General features: G+C 45.3%; 1 protein-coding gene across 3 annotated transcripts in view; it reads right to left on the bottom strand.

The window, feature by feature from the left end:
• The window catches only part of LOC105568141 (POU domain protein 2-like), a 122089-nt gene that overhangs the window by 90866 nt on the left and 12049 nt on the right, over positions 1-19174 (bottom strand). For 2 of the 3 annotated variants that reach the window (XM_012023558.1, XM_012023560.1), the window contains exon 2: positions 6200-6232. The exons of the other annotated variant lie outside the window; for it this stretch is intronic. In XM_012023558.1, the coding sequence (XP_011878948.1) occupies positions 6200-6232 (33 nt within the window). The remainder of the gene's footprint in view (positions 1-6199; positions 6233-19174) is intronic. 3 annotated transcript variants of the gene reach the window in all.

Here is a 19174-nt window from a genome sequence, read left to right as displayed (position 1 = left end):
GACTCGCTGCGCTTAAGAGCCACATGGCCAGGAGTAATTCCCTTGTCGTTCGCTTTCGTCGCACCTGCGCTCTTCCCAAAAAACCGTAAGGGCGTGCAAAAGAGAGTCTGGCGAATGCAAAGTTACGAGGCTCTTAATACACGAAGCGTACAACATAATAGAACGTAAGATAATCGGAAATGTACGTTTCGAATACATCCCCGCAGGAGAGGAACTCGTGCATATGCCCGTGACTACGCAAATAACATAATGCACGAGTCGGAGCGTGTGTGAGTTTATACACTTGACGCGGTTCCGAGGTGTTCGGCGCGCCAAGTCCCGTCGACACGGCGAACAATTTCAGCCGGCGCGCTAATAGAAGTCGAATTACGATAATAAAGTGTCCTAGCGAGGCAAAGTGGCGTCCATTAGTTACGTTGGGGGATCTTGGAGGAGAAGAAACGAACCTGCTCCAGATCCACTGGGAATCAGAACGCGCTCGTCTTTGCAGCGTCATCGCCCGCGGCTCGCCACGATACAAAGAGACAAGCCGCCGCCGCCGCCGCCGCCGTCGCCGTTGCGCTGCGAGGACGACGACGACCCGAAAAAGTGGCTATGCTAAATAATAGTGCTTCCGTCGGGCCGTCGTCCGCTCGCCACATAGTTCATTCATGAATCTGAATGTGGTATGCCTTCAGCGGCGAGACGCGGCCACGTCGAACGCGATCGGGAATCGAATGAGGAATAATGGAGCTGGATGAAGAATTCTTCAACATAGTCACGCGGCAGATCGATTTGGGGCCGAAAAAAAAGGAATGAAATTTATTCGGTAATCGTTATTTCCTAACGCGGCATCTTCTCGGAGGTGAGACTGTTAATGATAACCGGAAAGATGACGAGGGGGATAGGTTCTTCGACTCTGTAGCGTTGAAAAAAAATATAATCGTCCAAATGAAATCTTAACGCTTTAGGCGCGTCGAGTCGAAGCCCCAATTTCCTCGCGCACTCGAGGAAGATATGTACGTAATGTCGCGCAATCCCGAATCGATCGAACGAACTAAAATTTTATCCTCACTCCCGAGCAGTCAATTTTGTGCGATAAAGCTTCTTCAGCTGCGCGCTAGTTCACGGACAAAACGGCGGTGGCCGTTCCATCGACAATATTCCAAGGAAGAAAAGCGTCTTTCCTCCGTACGTCCAGCTATCCAGTCGCACTTTCTTTATCCCGCTCTCTTTTTCTAGCGGGGAAAATAAGCAGCGCGGATGCGTGCATCCACGTTCCGTTGGGCCTGTTTCCAGGAAGTGCGCGGCAATCTAAGAATTTGCGTAGGACATAGGCAATTACTTACGGTGGGAACTAATGCGGCGGTCGAATCCACTTTTTCCTGTCCTTTCTGCCTTTTTTTCAGAAGGGACCGTGAGTACCGTCTGGATTCTTTAATGGGGCCGGGGGATTGCCTGAATGGCGCCACCGTTTTCGCGGCAAAGTGACGGCCGGACCCAGCTTCGTCTGCAGGTGTCGGACGCTGCCCACGAACTACGTCACAACGCGTCTTCTGACGTGAGGTGACGAAGGTGAATGGACGTCGCCCGCCCCGAGAGATGGGTCGGATAACACGGGCGACGCCGTTTCTCATATTCGCTCGTTAACAGATTCCGGAAACCCTCGCATTCCTCCGCCGCTATCTGGGAGGCTGAGGCAACGCGCTACGTGCCTGATTGCGGTCGCGTATGCAAATTTGCACGCACAGATAAGGGGGGATAATTACGTGGAAATTATGAGCGAGGCCGTCTCGCAGCGCGTTACCGCGCAGTCCTCAACTTTGCACATCTCCGCGAATGTAAGAAACGATTTCGCCGGCAAATATTTTATGTCTCGGCTCATTCGCAGAATAAAATACACCAACGTGCCAAGCTTCGTTTTGCCAGTCATTGAGAACAGTCTACGATGAATCTCGTCAATCCCTAAACGGGCCAGAATCTTGACCGCACGTTACCTTCCCGATCCGTTGAGCCTTCCTGACCATTTTAGAGAATGGGAAAAGGATGCGTGAGGGGTCTCTAAGACGAGTGGCATCGATACTTTCTTGCACACCCATCGGACGAGTTTGAGGTAGGCCGGTGGCTGACGCGTACGCGAGGGAAAGAAAGAATCTCGTAACGGGATAAACGAGCGATCGAGCATCATCGTCGGTACCGTCACATTCCGATACGTAACGGCGAAAAGAGCGTACATCGCGTATCGGGCAACCCGTGGAAACGAGTACTGTGAATAGGCAACGACGGTTGGTTATATAAAATTTCTCGGAAACGCGCTCGGAGGAGCAGCGTGCGTACAGTTTTTGAGAAGATCGAGCGGAGACGAGAGCTGCTCTGCGAGTGCAATTGCTGTGTTCGCGGAAGAAATTTCTTTGATCGCGCTTGCGAGAACTGTAACAGTTTGCGTTCGAGGATCCGCTTCCTCCACGCTCGCGCTCTTTGCAAATTAGATCAGCCTCGGATTACAAGGCGCTTCCATTCGATGCCAGTTTTTAGCTGCACCCAAACATCACTGCAGAGTCAATCCTCACGCGAACACGTTCGGATAATGGCAGATCCACAGGTTGAGAATCCGCACGGAGCACCGAGTCCCCTGTTTGGATTCCAATTATTCAGCGGCGTGTCCCGAAACTCTCTCAATTCTTCGTGAATCCTGACCCCGGACCTTTCTCCTTCTCTCCCTTCTGTCCCATCTGACCCGCGCTCTCTTCACTGGACTCTGCATAGATAATGAACCACGAAAAAGGAAGGCAACCGCGCACACACATACACATACGCGCGCGCACATACACACACACGGCTCGCTGTCGTCTCCGAACGAATCAAAAAACTTCACCTTCTACCTCCATCGGCGTTCACCAACGCCATTTCCTGTTCGCGGAGAGTACCTGCCCATAATCATTATTATTCGCGGCCAAATAGCTGCTGGCTCTCTTTCTCTCTCACGTCATTGATTAATCTTCTTATCTCGGGGAATATCGAGGCGCTCAATATCGCGGCAACCCTGATAGAGTCTGTAAAATTATTTCGTGATAATAAATTTTGTAACACGAAGATACAGTGCCAAGATAAACGAGCATATTAGAAGTGAAACTTTTAGATGATTATCCAATGTTCTATGTAGTGCAATTGCCTAATCGCCGATCCGCTTTAAATTCTGCGATTCCCGAAGCGCCTACAAGTAACAGCCGGACGGTATCTTTACGCTTCTCCCAGAAATGATGAGGTTATATTTACTGCTCTACAAAGAAATGATTGCAATTTACATACTCGCTATTCGTAGGAAGAAATTGATACAAGTATTTCTGTTTGTTAGTTGTGCAAGATGATAGCAGTGTACACCGAATATAAAGTACCGACGAGATCGTAATTCGTAAAACTGAGCTGCTGTTCCGTCACCTTCGCAGGTAGTTGGTAGACGAAAGCGTCGAGAGGAAAAGGATACCGCCAAGGGGAAAAGAGACGAGAGAATATATATATAGAGAGAGAGGAGGAAGGACAGAGAAAGGCATACTCCGTCAGGTAGGAAGAACAGAGTAAAGAGACGTGGAAGTGGCAGGGCGAAGAAGAGGAGAGTAAAGGCCCCGGGCGAGGTCACCCACCGCCCCCGCCCGCCTCACTCCCCCATACACCCTGATTATCCGCCGCCGGGGGCGGGACGCTCTGTAATGAGCATCGAAGAGGTGCTCAACCTCTGACTGTTTCATAAATTTTCTCGACCAACGTCAGAGCAACTTAAAAATCTTTCGCCGATGTCTTTCTCTTGCGCGAAAAAAATCCGAGTGTATCTTCCGCTCTTCTCCTTTAGCGATGTCGAAATCTAGACGTGCACTCGTGTACACGCGAACAATATCTAAAATCAATACAGCTAAAATGTTTTGAAAATGTACAAAATAAATAAGATGTAAATAATTTAATTTGTAAAATGTTAAAAAATTGTTTCGCTAGTGTCTCATAAATGAATGGCGACATATACGACGGCACTCACTGTAAGCTCGCAAATAATTTAAATACGTTTTAAAATATTGATCTTAGATGACTGTTCCCTCTTATGTAATATAATATTATGTAATCTCTCCACGACGGACCTATTATTTGTTGCACGTGTGTCGTAACAATGTAAATATAACAGCCCGATTTAATCGAAAATGAGCTGATCGTAATGCAAAATACTCGCGGGCGAAGATTAGGGTAAAGCAGGAAGCAGCGGAAGGCGACGGGATGGTAAACGTTTGAATGGCAAAGCGCGGGCGTCGTCGGCTGTCTGCGAAGACACTCGGATGATCGAGCGATGTTATTTTAAGTTTTCCGTGGGGGCCCTCGGCTTCTCTCCCGTCTTGCCCTAATCGGCTGTCAGCCACCCCCGTAGCCGTGGGGTCGGCCAGACAACCCCCGCAACGTTTAATACATACGCGCGCGTAACACACGCGCGCAATTTCACCGATCGGCAGAGCAGTCGTCTGACACGACCCCCCACGGACAAGATTCGCCCTTTTTTTTTCTCCTGCATCGAGATTCGCGCCCAAGGATTCATGCCCCTCGAGGGGTCAGATTCAAAACGCTTTACACTCTCATAACCGGAACCTGTTGATTCGGCAACCCCCGAAAATCTCGGCCACCTCGACTATCCGCCGAAACAAGAATTCTTCAGCTCGTACACTCGTCAAGAAGTGCTGCGTTATGAATAATCTTTAATTTTAAATAAAAACGATAAGGCTTTCTATTTTAAAAACCAAGTTGCACAAGGAGAAGAAGTATGAAGTATAACAGGTATAGCAAATACGCAAGAAGAAGTCGTTTCGGAATATTTTGTGCCTACTAAGATACGAGCGACCCAATAGTCCTCGGGGCATTCCGCCATCATTAGCAACGCAACACCTAGCCAACTACCGCGACTCTGTGTTCTCAAACGTACGATAGACCGTGAAGATGGAGTCGCTTCAGGAAAGTTAGAATGCCCTCGCAAGGCTACGCGGTTCGTTTGATGGCCTCCTCTTCCTCCGTCCTGGACCATCCACGTGTTTCCACTGGATGACCGTTTACACCATCAGGTTTGGTGGCACATATTATACACCGGAGGAAGAAAACAGACGAGGAGGAGGCCGCGGGACGAAGACGAACGAAGCCAAAGGCAGAGACAGAGCGGCGAGGAGAGCGGGAGAGCGACAAGGAGCGAGAGAGTAAGATAGACCGTTGCTTTCTTGGGCTCCGGCGTGCTTATTGCGTGATATTAGCCACGGTGGCTGCCGCCACTGCTGGGATAATCATAATCTCGAAAGGGGGACAAAACACAGGCCCCGAATCGCATAACGCTGAATTTTACGACTTCTGGCATAGAGGAGACGCGACCGGATGCACAACGCGGCTTTTTATGCTCGCCTAACAGCCCCCGACTTGATATCACGCCCCGAGATGGACGGCTTTTCGAAACGTCTCTCCGGCCGTCGTTGGATTCGCTTGTCGGATTCACCGTCATTGAACTCGAATACGAAAGTGTCGACGGAGGTAAGAGAAGCGACAGAGGAACGAAGCCAGTCTCGCAGAGTCGTTGCATTTTTAATCCGACGTCGAATGACGTTATATAAAGACCAGCTTGTTATCGTTGCTAGAAAACTCATTACATTTTATATGTAAATTTATGACGAATTGGTCAAGTAAGTTCTCCCTGTATTTCTATGAAAATACGAATGTTACTTGTTACAAAATCGAGAACAGTCCGGGTCGCTTTTTGCCCGAGTCCGGCGTATCTGCGATATAAAACTAGCCGACCGCCGACACTTTCCGCTTGAGGTAATTATTCCGAGAATTCGATCTAATTTACGTGTTTGCATAGGCGCACGATCGAGCCGGCGAGCCTTGTAAAAAAAGAGCTTAAAGAGAAAGAAGGAGAGGGGAAAGGGGGAGTGAGAGAGAGAGAGAGAGAGAGAACGGGCACCCAGCGGCGTTACATCGCGTTTCGCAATGCCGTATGAAATCAACGGCGAATGAGGCACTGAATGGAAGCGAATTGCGCGAGTCGAGACGGCGAGTCAAGTCAACGCGTTTCGAAGCGCACAGACTGCGTAATAGGGAGGATATTTTTTTCACGGAAGATACTGAATAGAAGGTTCCGCGACGATTTTTACGGTGGCATAAGTACGGTCTTGTAATCTCTGGGAAATTGAGATCGTGAGTCACTCACCGTAAGGTCGCTCCGCAACGGGTTCGCACGAATCTGCAACAGAGAACATTCGCATTCGATTAGCTATCGCTCCGCGACCGTAAGTGGGGCGATTAATTATTCGTATTTGGTATTAGCCGGCCTTTTGGGTCTCCCAGGCACCCGCTGCGATCAAGATAGAACGTCGCACAATGTGTATTTCCATAGAGAGAGAGAGAGAGAGAGAGAGAGAGTCTCGCGATTATTAATTACATTCGATAAACGATAACGCGAGATAAAATCGAACGGATATAAAAAAAAGTAAAACTCTACTTGCAGTGTCAGGGAAAAGGTATTCGCAGTAACGCCACTTTATCTCATCTCACGGTAATAATATTCATGATGAGTGTAAACTCGATGATCTATCGTACGTACGCGGAACTCAACGTCGTGATTTTCAATTGTCATAATTTCGAACAATTATTATTCACTGCCGGCGGAGTAATAACTCTATTTCTCTATCTCATTTCAAAAGGATTGTCCTGCCAAGTTGAACGCGCGCGCGTGTGTGTACGAGTATATATCGGGAGTCTCGAGCGAGTGAATTCACATCGAAGGAAACAATGTGTATTAAATTACACGCGTCACGTCGCGGAGAGGAAGCCTCCGCGGATAATTTTGCAGTTGATTTTTAATTCTCATCCGCTCAATGACACAGGTTAGCGCTACGCACATCGGCACGCTCGTTCATCCATGACGATTGCAATGCGATCGTGATTCATACCCGATATAATCGACGCAATCTCGGCGCAATCGCGACGGCGGATCTATTCAAGCGCGCCGACTGCCTTTTTTTCCCTCCCCGCTCGTAATTTGCATACGTTGAAAGAAAATTCCCGCGATAATTTATCCGATCCGCGAGTCCCCGCCGCGCAACGACGGGACGGTGAGCCGATCACCGTAAGTGATTTCTAACCGGCCGCGCGCGCGTAGTCGCCCGTAATTCGCGCTGTAATGGGGAACTTACGTAACGCCGGAGATCCTCACGCACGTCGCCCGCTAATGCGCCAAGCCGGCTAATAGCGTCGTCGCGTCTTGGGCCCGGGATCGGGCCGACGGGGCCCGGAGGCACGCGTCGCGCGTACTGCCAGTGCGTAAAAGCGAGCAAGTTTTAAATGGTACCTCGGCGGCACCGGGCACCTGCTAAAGCCGAGGGATCGGCTCGGCGGGAGCCGGTAAATGTCTCACTCAAGGCGCTCGTACGCGGCTCTAATGGAAGCCGCTAGGTAGGTCATCGGCTGTCATAAACGCACGCCCGTCCAAGTTTCCTCGACGGCGCAGAGCGTGTTAATAGCCTCATTAGATATCGCGTCGCAGTGGCGTACGTACCGCGATCGATCGGGGAACACTCGAATCCGCTCGCTCGCGCGAGCCCCGCGGTTTATACAATTATCCTATAAACTCGGCGGAGATCTAAATAACACCCTTTCCCAGTTCCACCGCATAAACAAATGTGCCTGTCTAGTTAGCATTGCGAACAGACCATGTACGTCAGGTGTGCTAATACCACCGTCGTTAAATATATTTGATTATAAAATCGTAAACGAGCAACGATACTAATTTCCGGCCGAAATTAAGCACAAAGCAAATGAATGAAGCGTGAAATACGACGCCGCGTATTTGCGTTATTATGTCATAACCGTTCTTCTAACGTCGTTCCTCATATAGGATATACCGGCATTATCTTTTTTTTCTCTCAATTATGACATCGACTTCTACAGTCATTAGCCCCGGCATTAGCGCCAATGGGACACGGTCTTCCCAGGCTGTCAACCATTCAAGCATTGACCGTATCAAATGTTGCTTAAGTTTGTTAATTAACTCCCCGACTCCACAAGCAAATTCTGTGACGTGCGACCGTACTGTCATTAGTTTACGGAATACGCCATTTCTTCCTACGCAAAATTTCGGATGTTATAAATGTGAAAATTGTTACGACATTAAATCCACTTGGCAACGATAGAAAAATTATATTTCAATCGTTTGCTCGGAATTTTCCAAGGTGTACTTTAATTGCGCGCAAAATTGCACTTGATTAAGTTAACGGGAGAATTGAGACAATTTGCAATCTAGTAGACGGAGAGCTCGAAGAGAAATAAGCCGCCGTACTTTTATACTAATCTACTAGTAATAATTCTTGACAGTTATGACAGCATGTTCACGCTTATTTGCTGGAATAAAATGCACTCAATTATCACCTCATCTGCATCGACCGTGCGCGTTTGCCATCCGGATAAGCGGCCAACAAAAATCCCAACCGACGATACATCTCTCGCGACGGTCTTCCGAGAATCCCGTCGTCAATATTAGAGTCAGCTAAGCAATGCCACGGCATTGAACGTGTTAGGTTTCATTAGTTACCATATGTGCGCGCGCCTGCATTCAACAATGTGCACATCTCCGACGACACCCGGTCGCGATCGAACGCGCAGATTACGCGCGACGGGACGAAACGTCCTGCATCTGGAATTCCGTAGAACCCGTCAAGACCCGGCAACCGTTGACAGTCGCGGATGAAAAAAAAAAGGAGAGACACCCGCACCCGTCCGTTTATCCGTCGTTAATCGACGATCACGGCGTCGTATTCTAATATTTTCCGTGAAGCGTCGCGCGCCATCACGAATTCTGATTGAGCTGCGAGCGGGGCCGGGGCCGGGGCCGTGGCCGGGTGCCGGTGCGTGTATCGGGCCCCGAAGGTGCCAACGGGGTCGGGAGCGATGGTCGATAAATATTAAACGACTTTCCACCTGTCGCGTCGTCATCGTCGCGGCGTGGGGACGGGGGAAGCACTTCCGAGAGGGAGATGACTGAATGTTAATTAGCGAGGCGTGACAAGTGTTAAGTAATCCATCCATCTACCTATACGTCGGGAGGGAGGAGCCTGCCTAACGTTCAAGTAATTAACGCGACACTTGGGGCCCGGCCACGCACCATCGGCGAAACGCGCAGCTCGTTCTTGCGAGCGGCCGCGCGCAATTAACCGGCGATTTAACAGCTAACCTCGAGCAGGTGGGAGGCGAGCTGGGCGCTAAAACGAGCTCGTTGCGCTTCGTGAAAATATCATTTGGGCAGGAATATTTTTCCCGACTCATCTTCAAATATTCTGTGTCTATTTGTACACTTCAATGTATGGAGAATAATATGGATAAAACAGATTTTCATTTATGTTTATTATATTCCTGAAACAAATCACCGAAAATTGGCTTCTTTTGGACTCTAGAGTGTTGTAACCCCTTAAGGCTAAATCCTGATTGGCTCTCGTAAGCAATCCAGTAGGAAAATAACAATGAACTTGTTATTTTTATATAAACGTATAAGTTCCCGTGAAAATGTTGCATTCGTAAAAAACTTTCGATGACACAGAGAAATCGACGAATATATATGAATAATCTCAATATAATCTTCAAGGTACTCACTTTTCGCGCCTGAAGATAATTTTTGCGGGCTAATTCAAGAAAAATATTACGTACGAAATTTTATCAACGATCCGATTCAATTCGCGCACGTTGTATTAGTGCGAGCCATAACATTCGCATATAAATGTCATAAGAGAGGACTCTCGGCTTCGTACCGCGTCCGTAATGAAACCGGTCGCCGTGACGCGTCGACTTGTATTAATTAGAATGCCGGATTCGATGCCCGCCGCAGATAAACGAGCGGTGCAATGTTACAATGTTACCAAACAATGCCGCCGTTGGCCCGGTGTATCTCGACGTCGCGGTACAGTGATATCTGCATTAAAGGAACATTTACATCTCGGAGAAGCGGGTCGGAGAGCCCGGGTCCGCATCCGCGACCGGTCAAATCGCCGAATCATAGTCGTGCCGATCCTCGCTTGTCGATTAGATGTATCAGTGTAATTAACAACAAACAATGGCCGCGAGAGAGACGCGCGGGCTCGATATCGTGTATTAATCGATTACCCTCGCCGGTCAGGCCCCGGAGATATGCGCCGGGCCTGGCTGTTAATCATCACCGCGGGTGCGTTTGTACCACCGACGTCCGTCCTTTTTTTCCGTTCTCATCGTGAGAGAGAAAGACCAACAGGCCCGAGCGTACGTACGTAGCCCCCGAGGACTCTTCCGTTAACTACCTCCGTAACACGTCATTCGCCTCCCCCCGCCCGCGCACGAAATAGCAGAAACAACGTAACAATCTCGTTTGCCCGACGCGAATTCCGCTTCTCATGGCGACGTATCGCGCGACCATCTATCGATTAACCGATTACTTGCACTATTCGACGAGTGGCGAGTTAAAACAAGACGTGTCTCGTATCTCGAAAACACGCGGGGTCCACCACTGTGCCAACACGCGTACTGTGGGTGTTCGAGAGTACCTTGGTACTTTGATTTGTGTTGCTAAGTGTTGGTACCTTTCAGTTACTTGTACTCACGTGTTCTTCCCGTTTCTTAATATCAATAATCGCGCAACGTTTACACCTCCATACAAACGTTGAAAATTTGAAATGTCATCTGCATATAATTTAGTTTATATTATATTATAACAAATTATAAAATCTGTAACGAGTAGACGGAATAATACAACTTTAAAGAAAGACATTGCTCTTTCATACTCCACGTTACAACGAACCCGTATGCCTCTCACTGAACTAGGTCGCGAGGAGAGACGCGAGGAGCCTAAATTCGGTACCGTTAAAGGAACAGAGAAATATCTATGTCGAATATATTCGATAGTTTTCGTGCGAAGTATCGATCATTGCACACTTGCGTGCGCCTCGAGATGCTCACGCGTACGATAGAGATAGAGAGCACCGAGAGGATTATTTCGCGATGCCCCTCAGCAGTGCGGTAGAGATCGGAATCATTAGCGATTATCGATGACCATCAATGTGGAACAGTTTGCGAGCTATCATCAATTAAAGTTAAATAATAGTCCGCGGTGTCCATCCGTTAGCTCATTCGCCGCCAACTCTACTTCCGGGAGCATCGACTACTCTTTTCCGTGACTTATTGCAGTTACCTCGAGACCAGCCTCTATTCCCTCACTCGATAATGGGAAAGTCTCGTTTCGGCGATCTTGTATTTGTATTTTCTTATAGTTAACAAATATGTCGCGCGACTATCAACCTTTGGAAGGCATAGCCTTCTATGGCTAGGTCAAATTTTTAATCGGTACTCTATTAGATAATTAAAATATCGAAGAAAAATTGTGCTTTTCGAGTTTTTGATATTTTGCATCCTGCACTAATTTTCTATCGCTAGCCGGGACTTAAGTATTGTGGATAACTTGCGAACAATGCGAATATCTGAACAAAGGAGCTTCAAAGATACCATTTGCAGACAAAAATGTCTTATGTTAGATTCAGGAAATTTATATTTTGTGTAACACGCGTTAAATTACATGTTTGCGCCGCGCAGGTACGACACATAAGTTAAAACAACGGGATTATTAACTCGGGGAAATTTGTTAACTATTGTTTCACGTATGATGGTAGCAGCGTGCACGCAACACGTGTTCTTCTGTGTCTCACTGTAGCGAATAGGGAATGTCCAACGCGCGGCGGTCTTGACGATTCCGTTCACGGTGCACGCTTTACAGCACGAATCGACAAGACTGCTTGATCGGTCACGTATCGCTTCTACGATTAACCAAACGCGAGACTTCATTCGACTAGTTTGCCGAACGGTTGAAAAGCAACGCGTTTCGCAAATTACATGTAATTTACAAGACATTAATCAACAAGAAAAATATCACTACGTATCCCGCGTTTTCCGTTTGTATTAACCACATCCAATTCTGTTTCTCTTAAATGTAACCGAGCAGATTTCTTCAATATTCTTAAATATGCCGGGCGCTTGTCATTTAGGAATAGATTAGCTTCGTGATTAATTGCTCGATCTAAACTAATTGCGGATAAGGCAGTATTCGGCCGGAAGACGAAATGCTTTTCGTGCACTCACAGATACACGAAAGACGAAATTCGTAGCGAGTACGAGGCACTTCCGCCGCGGTTCTGAGGACAGAAGAGTGCCAACTATCAGACCCGCCCCCGGCTAACAATCCGTCACCGTACCCTTCTCCGTCTAGCGGTGACTCCGGACGTCACGGAAGCTCAACATGAGCGAGCGAGTGAATCACTACGCCGTCGAAAGGAGCACGTGGGACGGAAGATGAGATTTAACGTATGCGTGCGATACGAGAGAAAGAGACGCGGGATTGTGTTGAGAAAGGTAATCAACGAGCGCGAGCGAGGAAGACGAGGAACGAGGAGAGAAGGTGGACACGAGAGGAGGGGTCGAGGGAAAGACGAAGAAAGGACGGGACGAGCCGGCGAAGAGTGGAGATGAGGTCTCGGTAGTAAAGTCAACGGTTGCCGCCCCGGCAAAAAACTCAAATTGATCAAAATGAGAGTTACGTGGGCAAAAAAGTAAGCGACCGCGGTGGTAGGCACGCATTTCGTGCCGGGAGAGAGTTTAGGTAGCGAGGGCTTCGAGAGAGCGCCGAGAGAGAGAGAGAGGAGTTGGACAATGGGGGCCCGCCGTGCCGCCGCGCCGCCTCGCCGCCGGCCCGTCCGCTTCAACGCCGCGAACAAAAGCTTCAACGACGGCCGATCATGAGATACGGCGATCCGCGAAACGGCGACTTCCTCTCGGGCGGAGAGGGACACGCCGCGCGGAAGTAGTAATCATTATCGCGCCGGTTTATGCGCGCAATGGTAAGCTTTACGACCGCGTTCGCCGCGACTCATAAACTGCCGCCGAAGTCCGCCAAGTCGGGTCTTGCGCGCGCGAGGCATTCTTATCCCCGTCGAATCGGGCCCCCTTTCACGTGGGGGGCCTGTCCGCAGCGTCTCTGAACCTCTTACCGTCGTTTTTACTAATACACTGTCATCCTTGCTGAGATTGGCGCGGCTTTCTCCGACATCATGCTGTCAAAGTTGCATGCCGATAGCGAAATCGACGATCCGAATTCACAGTCGCGAACGTAAAATGACGGGGAACGGCATACATATGCTAATCAAGTCCTAATCCAATTACAGATATGAAAAGAAGAATTGCTCCGAAAGGACGTATCAATTCACGTATCACGATGACAGAGAATGTTATAAACTTCGATATAATCGTCGCAATATTTAAATCTATCATTCTAATTTTTTTAAATATAATACCCCTCTGTATTAGACTACTCTATAAGTTTGTGAACGTTTCTTTTCATTTTAAATTCACGATAAATTAATTTCTCCACCCATGGTGCAGGCAAGAGTCAATGAATAAATATTAACACACCAGAGTGACGCAAATTGCTTCAGCCGAACCTCGCGCGTATAGAACACGTCTCAGCGACTTGGGTATTCACATCGGCAAAAAGTTGTGTTCCTAGGATTAATTTCCTCTCTGTTGCGCGAGAAGCCACGGTGAACTCGCGCGCGCGCGCGCGCAATGGGAACAAACGCGAACGAAAAAAGGATATACGCGGTTTTCCTGCATCGCGCAAATCCCGCGAGCGGTCCTAACCGCGCCTTAACGGGCAAAGGTTTATGATACTTCGCGGAAGTCTGCGATCGATAGATCGATATTAAGATCCAGCAAAATCTCGTTGTTGACGGTAGTTACAAGTTGGGTCGAGGAACGAGAAAAAAGAGGGAGAAACTAATCGAGAGGCGGTCGAGAGTCCGTTTGACTATTACGACACTGGATAGATCGGTCGGCGGAATCAATAATACAGAGCAATTTTCAGAACTGCGCGGAAAGAAATGCTTCTGCATTTCAGATGTGCACAATATAAATTTCATAGAGGAATTTGCTAGAGCGTGCGATTATGAAATTTAAGATGCCATGCTGAGCGACGAAAGTAATGTTATTATCAATTAATGTTCCGTGAGTCGCGTGACCAACATCGATTTCCAATTAAGCTAATTAAGTTCAAATTAACTGTACGATCATTTTCCGATGACGCTTAAGTTATTTCCTCACTTTAATTCGATAATAAAACGGTGCACGTAACGTCAAGTGCAATAATATTACAGTACATTAAAAGAATTAAGTTACATTTCGTATTCGAACAAAAATATTTACGCGGGTAGAGGAAAGTCCCGTATTATGAGATCGCGGAGTTTCTGCTAAATTAACAGGCATCATCTATTTGGTTCCACCATGAATTTGTTGCCCTTGTAGTGAAATCTGTTTAATGGATAATTGATTGTTAGATCGTGTAATCGTTGCGACAAGAGATTTGTGATTGAATTTGGGCGTTGAAAACTTACTATCTCATATTAGACTCCTATCTAATAATACAAGACTTTCCTTTGTATAATGAATTTACCACTCGCTAGATATGGAATTAATAACAAAGAATCACTTTCATTTCTGCACAAGGTATAGGAAAGTGGATATAAATAATAAAAACGTGAAGAATTACTGTACGAATAAGTATCGCAAAAGCACCTTTTCATTATTTCCCATTGTTTCGTAAGCATTATTTCTTTTCGTGGAAATTTTGCATAATTATCCCACTTCAGAGAGCTTGGCTACCCTTTGCTATTCTCACCATGTACCCATGCAGGTGCGAATTATTCACATAGAACGAAGGGATGCCGAGATCGTCATAAAACCTCACGAGAAGTCAAATGTGACAAGATGCCAGTAACCACATTGCAACGATATTATTAATTGAATAGTTCTATCTGATAAAAAATATTTAATTATTATTTCATCGAAGTCCTGTTTTTATTCAACGGGCGTATTTTTGTTCAAGTCTCAGAAATGGAAAATTCGGAACAGGCACAATTCGACCCTTGCCCTCGGTGAGCTAACGACTACGAACTCGCTCTTCGCACCCGGAGCGATTAAAAGGAGAAAAGAAAGAAGGGCGTCGGAATGAAATCACCGGCGTGATGAAGTCGTATGGACGATTAAGAAGTCACCGGAGAGACACGTGCAAGTGGACCTTAAAATATGGCTGCTTACGAAGCTGCGAGGGTTAATTACCTCTGTCTTTCTCTGTACGCGTCTGGTACAATAATATATTAACGCGTTTAGGCACGGCCAGTTAATCCCAAGGAACTGCTCAACGCGCCGTTAAGCACGCTTGACTCGTTAAGTCGCCTAATATGTACCACCACATGCGTGAGGTATCCTTAAATGTGATTATCGCCCAAAGGAACGTCGTTTCGTGCTCTCATCCCATTGTAATTATTAAGTCTGTTCTCTTCAAATGTAATTAACATTCGATTTTCCGTGACAATTACATACCGTTAGTGATTGGAATGTTACGTGTGAGTCTTGTATTAGTGCACCTCGGATACATTTAGCCCTCGTTCGTAAATCCATAACCAGGAACGTGTAATTAGGTACCTCGTATCGCAGGTGTGAAAAGCACTTGTAACGGCCCACGTTTTACTTATCCACAATTAAAGTTATAATGTGACCGATTTTAGAGCGCCGATCCGTATCATTTGCGAGTAGATCGCTTATAAATGGCTGGCTCGAGATATCGTGGCAAAATGAGATAATTGTACGAGATAATGCCACGCTTGGAGTAACGATTGAAACTCATGACGTAATGCGAAGACAGGGAATTATTTTCAAATTGGGTTAAAAGAGAAGAAAAATGTTTCGAACAATGCTTCTATTCTTAAAAGTCTTGTGTGTAATTTCTTTTTAATAAAACGTAATTTTATAAAAAAAATAATATTAAAATGAACATAATATATTCTAAATCCTTTCTTCCCTATAGAAGACTCTATTATTTAAAATAATTTTTACATGCAAATATATTGCATGCATAGTAAATAACGAAATCTATCCTTAGTCACGCGTGGTCGTTCTTATCGCACAATGAGATCGTTCCGGAAGCGCAACTCAATTCGCCTTTTCGTTGGTATTTGCATGTACGGAAATAATTCCCATGATTCGCCGGAAACATATCAGATAAGGGACTCGTGGTTTTATCCCGGTCACATTAACGGACTAATTAAAGCGCCGTAAACAATGGCCGACAACTCGGGAGGGCTCGCTCTTTCGTCTCGTCAGAAAATCCAGAACATGCGCGAATAGGTTTACATGCGAATATATTATATGTACTTATATATCAGATGTTTCACAATCAGACAATATTTTCCGTTAAATCAACAGAAAAGAAGAATAAGTATTTTTACGTAGACACATTAATAATATATCGGTTAGAAGATTAGAGATAAAATAATTAGAAGTAATTAAAGATATTAATAAAATCTTATCTATCAGTTGGTCTTTCTCTATTTCTCAAGTATATTTTATTCTAACAATAAGATAATATTAATCCGCAACTTATCATGATTTAAGTTACAATTGAAAAAAAATGACGTTCATTCTTTGTTTCGAGGAAGAAACTGTATCTGTATTAAGTAGTAATATATTCCAACTATCGTCTACTAATTACTGTATGTGTGTGGTATATTTTATTACATACACGGATATTAATGTAATCTTAGAATACATTTACGTTAATTAAATAGAGACAACGAACGTACAAAGTGAATGTATAGATTGTTAAAGAAGTTATTTTTATCCTTGGATATATGCATTTAAGTGCACACATATGATAAAAAAGCATCAATATTAATTTAATATTACACGTATGATCGCCTTCGCATCAGAGATTGAAAGTTGAGCAAAATGAACGAAACAAAAATGGGTCGTCATACGTGATGCAGACATATCGCTAATTAATAAACGAATGTTTTATTCGCTAATAAATTTGCATTCTCATCGTAATAACAGCTGACAAAGGTGTCGACATGCATGCGCTGTTATCATTAATCGATGACGACGAATAATATAAGTGCATCAATAGAGCGTTCATTTTTAAATAGAATGCTTATTATACATAAACTTGCAATATTATATATAGAAATATTTCAGAATATGTATATTTCAATTAAATACACATATATTTATCCTGTTCTGGCCAACGTTTCAAATTTTCTTTGAAATAAATTGAACCGTCGTACACTTAATAGAAACAAAGATTTTCAAATTACTAGTTAACCATCATTGCTTTCTGTATTTACATCATGTAAAAAGAAAGCGAGAGAGGTTTTTAAAGATACAAATTGCGTATGGCTCAAGAACGTGAGAGCTTGGATCGTGACTACGATCGAGTGCATTGATCCATACACACAACGCGGCTAATTGATTACGCGATTATTTGTTAGACGAGCTAATTGAGCTTGTACTGGCAATTACACTGGCGAGAGGCCAAGAATCCTTGCATTATTATGATCGGCAAATCGTTAGGTCGTAAGTTATTTACTAATAGCGAATGCCTCGTTTGCAATTGGTGCACCGTGCAAAATAGTATGATTAATTAGTAGCGACGCGTCTAACTGAATGGCGAATTTTAGTCTCTATCTAGATAACGCTGACAAGGGTGTAAGATCGTTCTAGTGGCCGCGATCGTGCCCGCGACTCGCGTTCCATCAATCTTCGTAGCGGCTGCGCGAGTTAACGCGACGATATCTCTGCTCGCAACTTTGCTGTAAATTTGTACGCGTTGCATGACGACAGGCGATTTATTAACTACAACGAAAACAGTTTAAAAACCTCGAGCGCAGGCCCATAAAAATTCATGACGAAACCTCTCCGGAAGACCAAAATAAGCAATAAATTGAAATTAAGAACGATGAATATGATATATTCCAAGCGGCACGAGATAATAATTAAATACGCTCATTCAAATATGCTATACTGAAAAAAACTAATTGTTATTAGAAGATATGTAAAAATTTTCTCTCGCTTCTCTATTTTTCAAATTATCAGATACGTCAGGTGAAAGAAAGATAACTTTTTGCCTCGCCATTTTTCAACACCTGTTTCTGTAAGAACTTCGTGCATAACCATTAGAAGTATTTAAATTTAATTAAACACGGCGTATTTCATTTTTGTTGAAGCCACGTTCGAAAGAGCGACAGAAATGGCATAACGACTCGCGAGGGAGACATACGATCTGAATATCTAATCGTTTGCATATTATAGTCAGTGCGTACAAAATGGAATAATGGAGAATAAAGTAGGCGTGAAAAAACTTGATTAGCGCCTCTCTTTCCCTTTATTCCTTCTATAGAACTAAGAATTAATGATAAAATTATTGCAGGTGCGTCGAGAAAGAAATCGGTGTTATAGTTGGAACATGTCTAATAAGTCACGCTATTATTAACAAGAGACCTAAGAGCTCTGAACTGAAGAGATGAATACAAATATTATGTAATATACGCGTAAATATTTTCTTCTTTTCGGGAATAATTGTGACGTTCAATTTTCAAAGTTCAAAATATCATAATGGACATTTAACAAATTAGCCACGCTAATTCTAAAAGAGACTATGCCTAGCCAGAGACTATTATGGCCAATTGTGAAGTGTAGTCAACGCAGCCAACAGGTCTGTGATGCTGATTATTCATTATTTGGGGAACGGTCGACGCGACTGCGCTCGTCGGATTAGCATACGTTGCATAAACTACGAAATACATGAACATGCACGAACGCATGCACGCACGAACGGGCGCACGCATCGCACGCATCGCACGCAACGGCACGAGAGAGGTGAGACAGGTATAATTCATGCGACAAGGACAGGACGACGTATGCAGTTTTTCTCTATGGCGAGAACATTAACATTGTGCTTTATCGAAGCCGCTCATCGTCGACACATCCGGATTCAAATTACACTGCCATGCTTACGCTTATGTTTATTTATCTAGTTATTAAAATTACATTAAGCGTCTCCTAACTAATTATGTCGTGGAGCGACATCGTCGAGGAACCCGAGACGGTAGGTCCGGAAGAGGTTTATTAGGCCCAACGTGAAGGAAAGAAAAAGAAAACGAGACGAGACAAAGAAAGCAGATCCGAAGGAATCACGAAATGATTCCGAGGACAGATTAGTCTGTTCGCGCGCGGGGCAATGATCTCTTCCTCGTGTCGTCGCTACGGCATGTGGCGTTGATAATTGAAAATA

This window comes from Vollenhovia emeryi, unplaced genomic scaffold (assembly GCF_000949405.1).
Source record: "Vollenhovia emeryi isolate VEMERY1.0 unplaced genomic scaffold, V.emery_V1.0 DF939131.1, whole genome shotgun sequence".
Taxonomy (NCBI): Eukaryota; Metazoa; Arthropoda; class Insecta; order Hymenoptera; family Formicidae; genus Vollenhovia; species Vollenhovia emeryi.
Note: the sequence above shows the minus strand (reverse complement) of the source record. Positions and strands in the feature narration are given on the sequence as shown.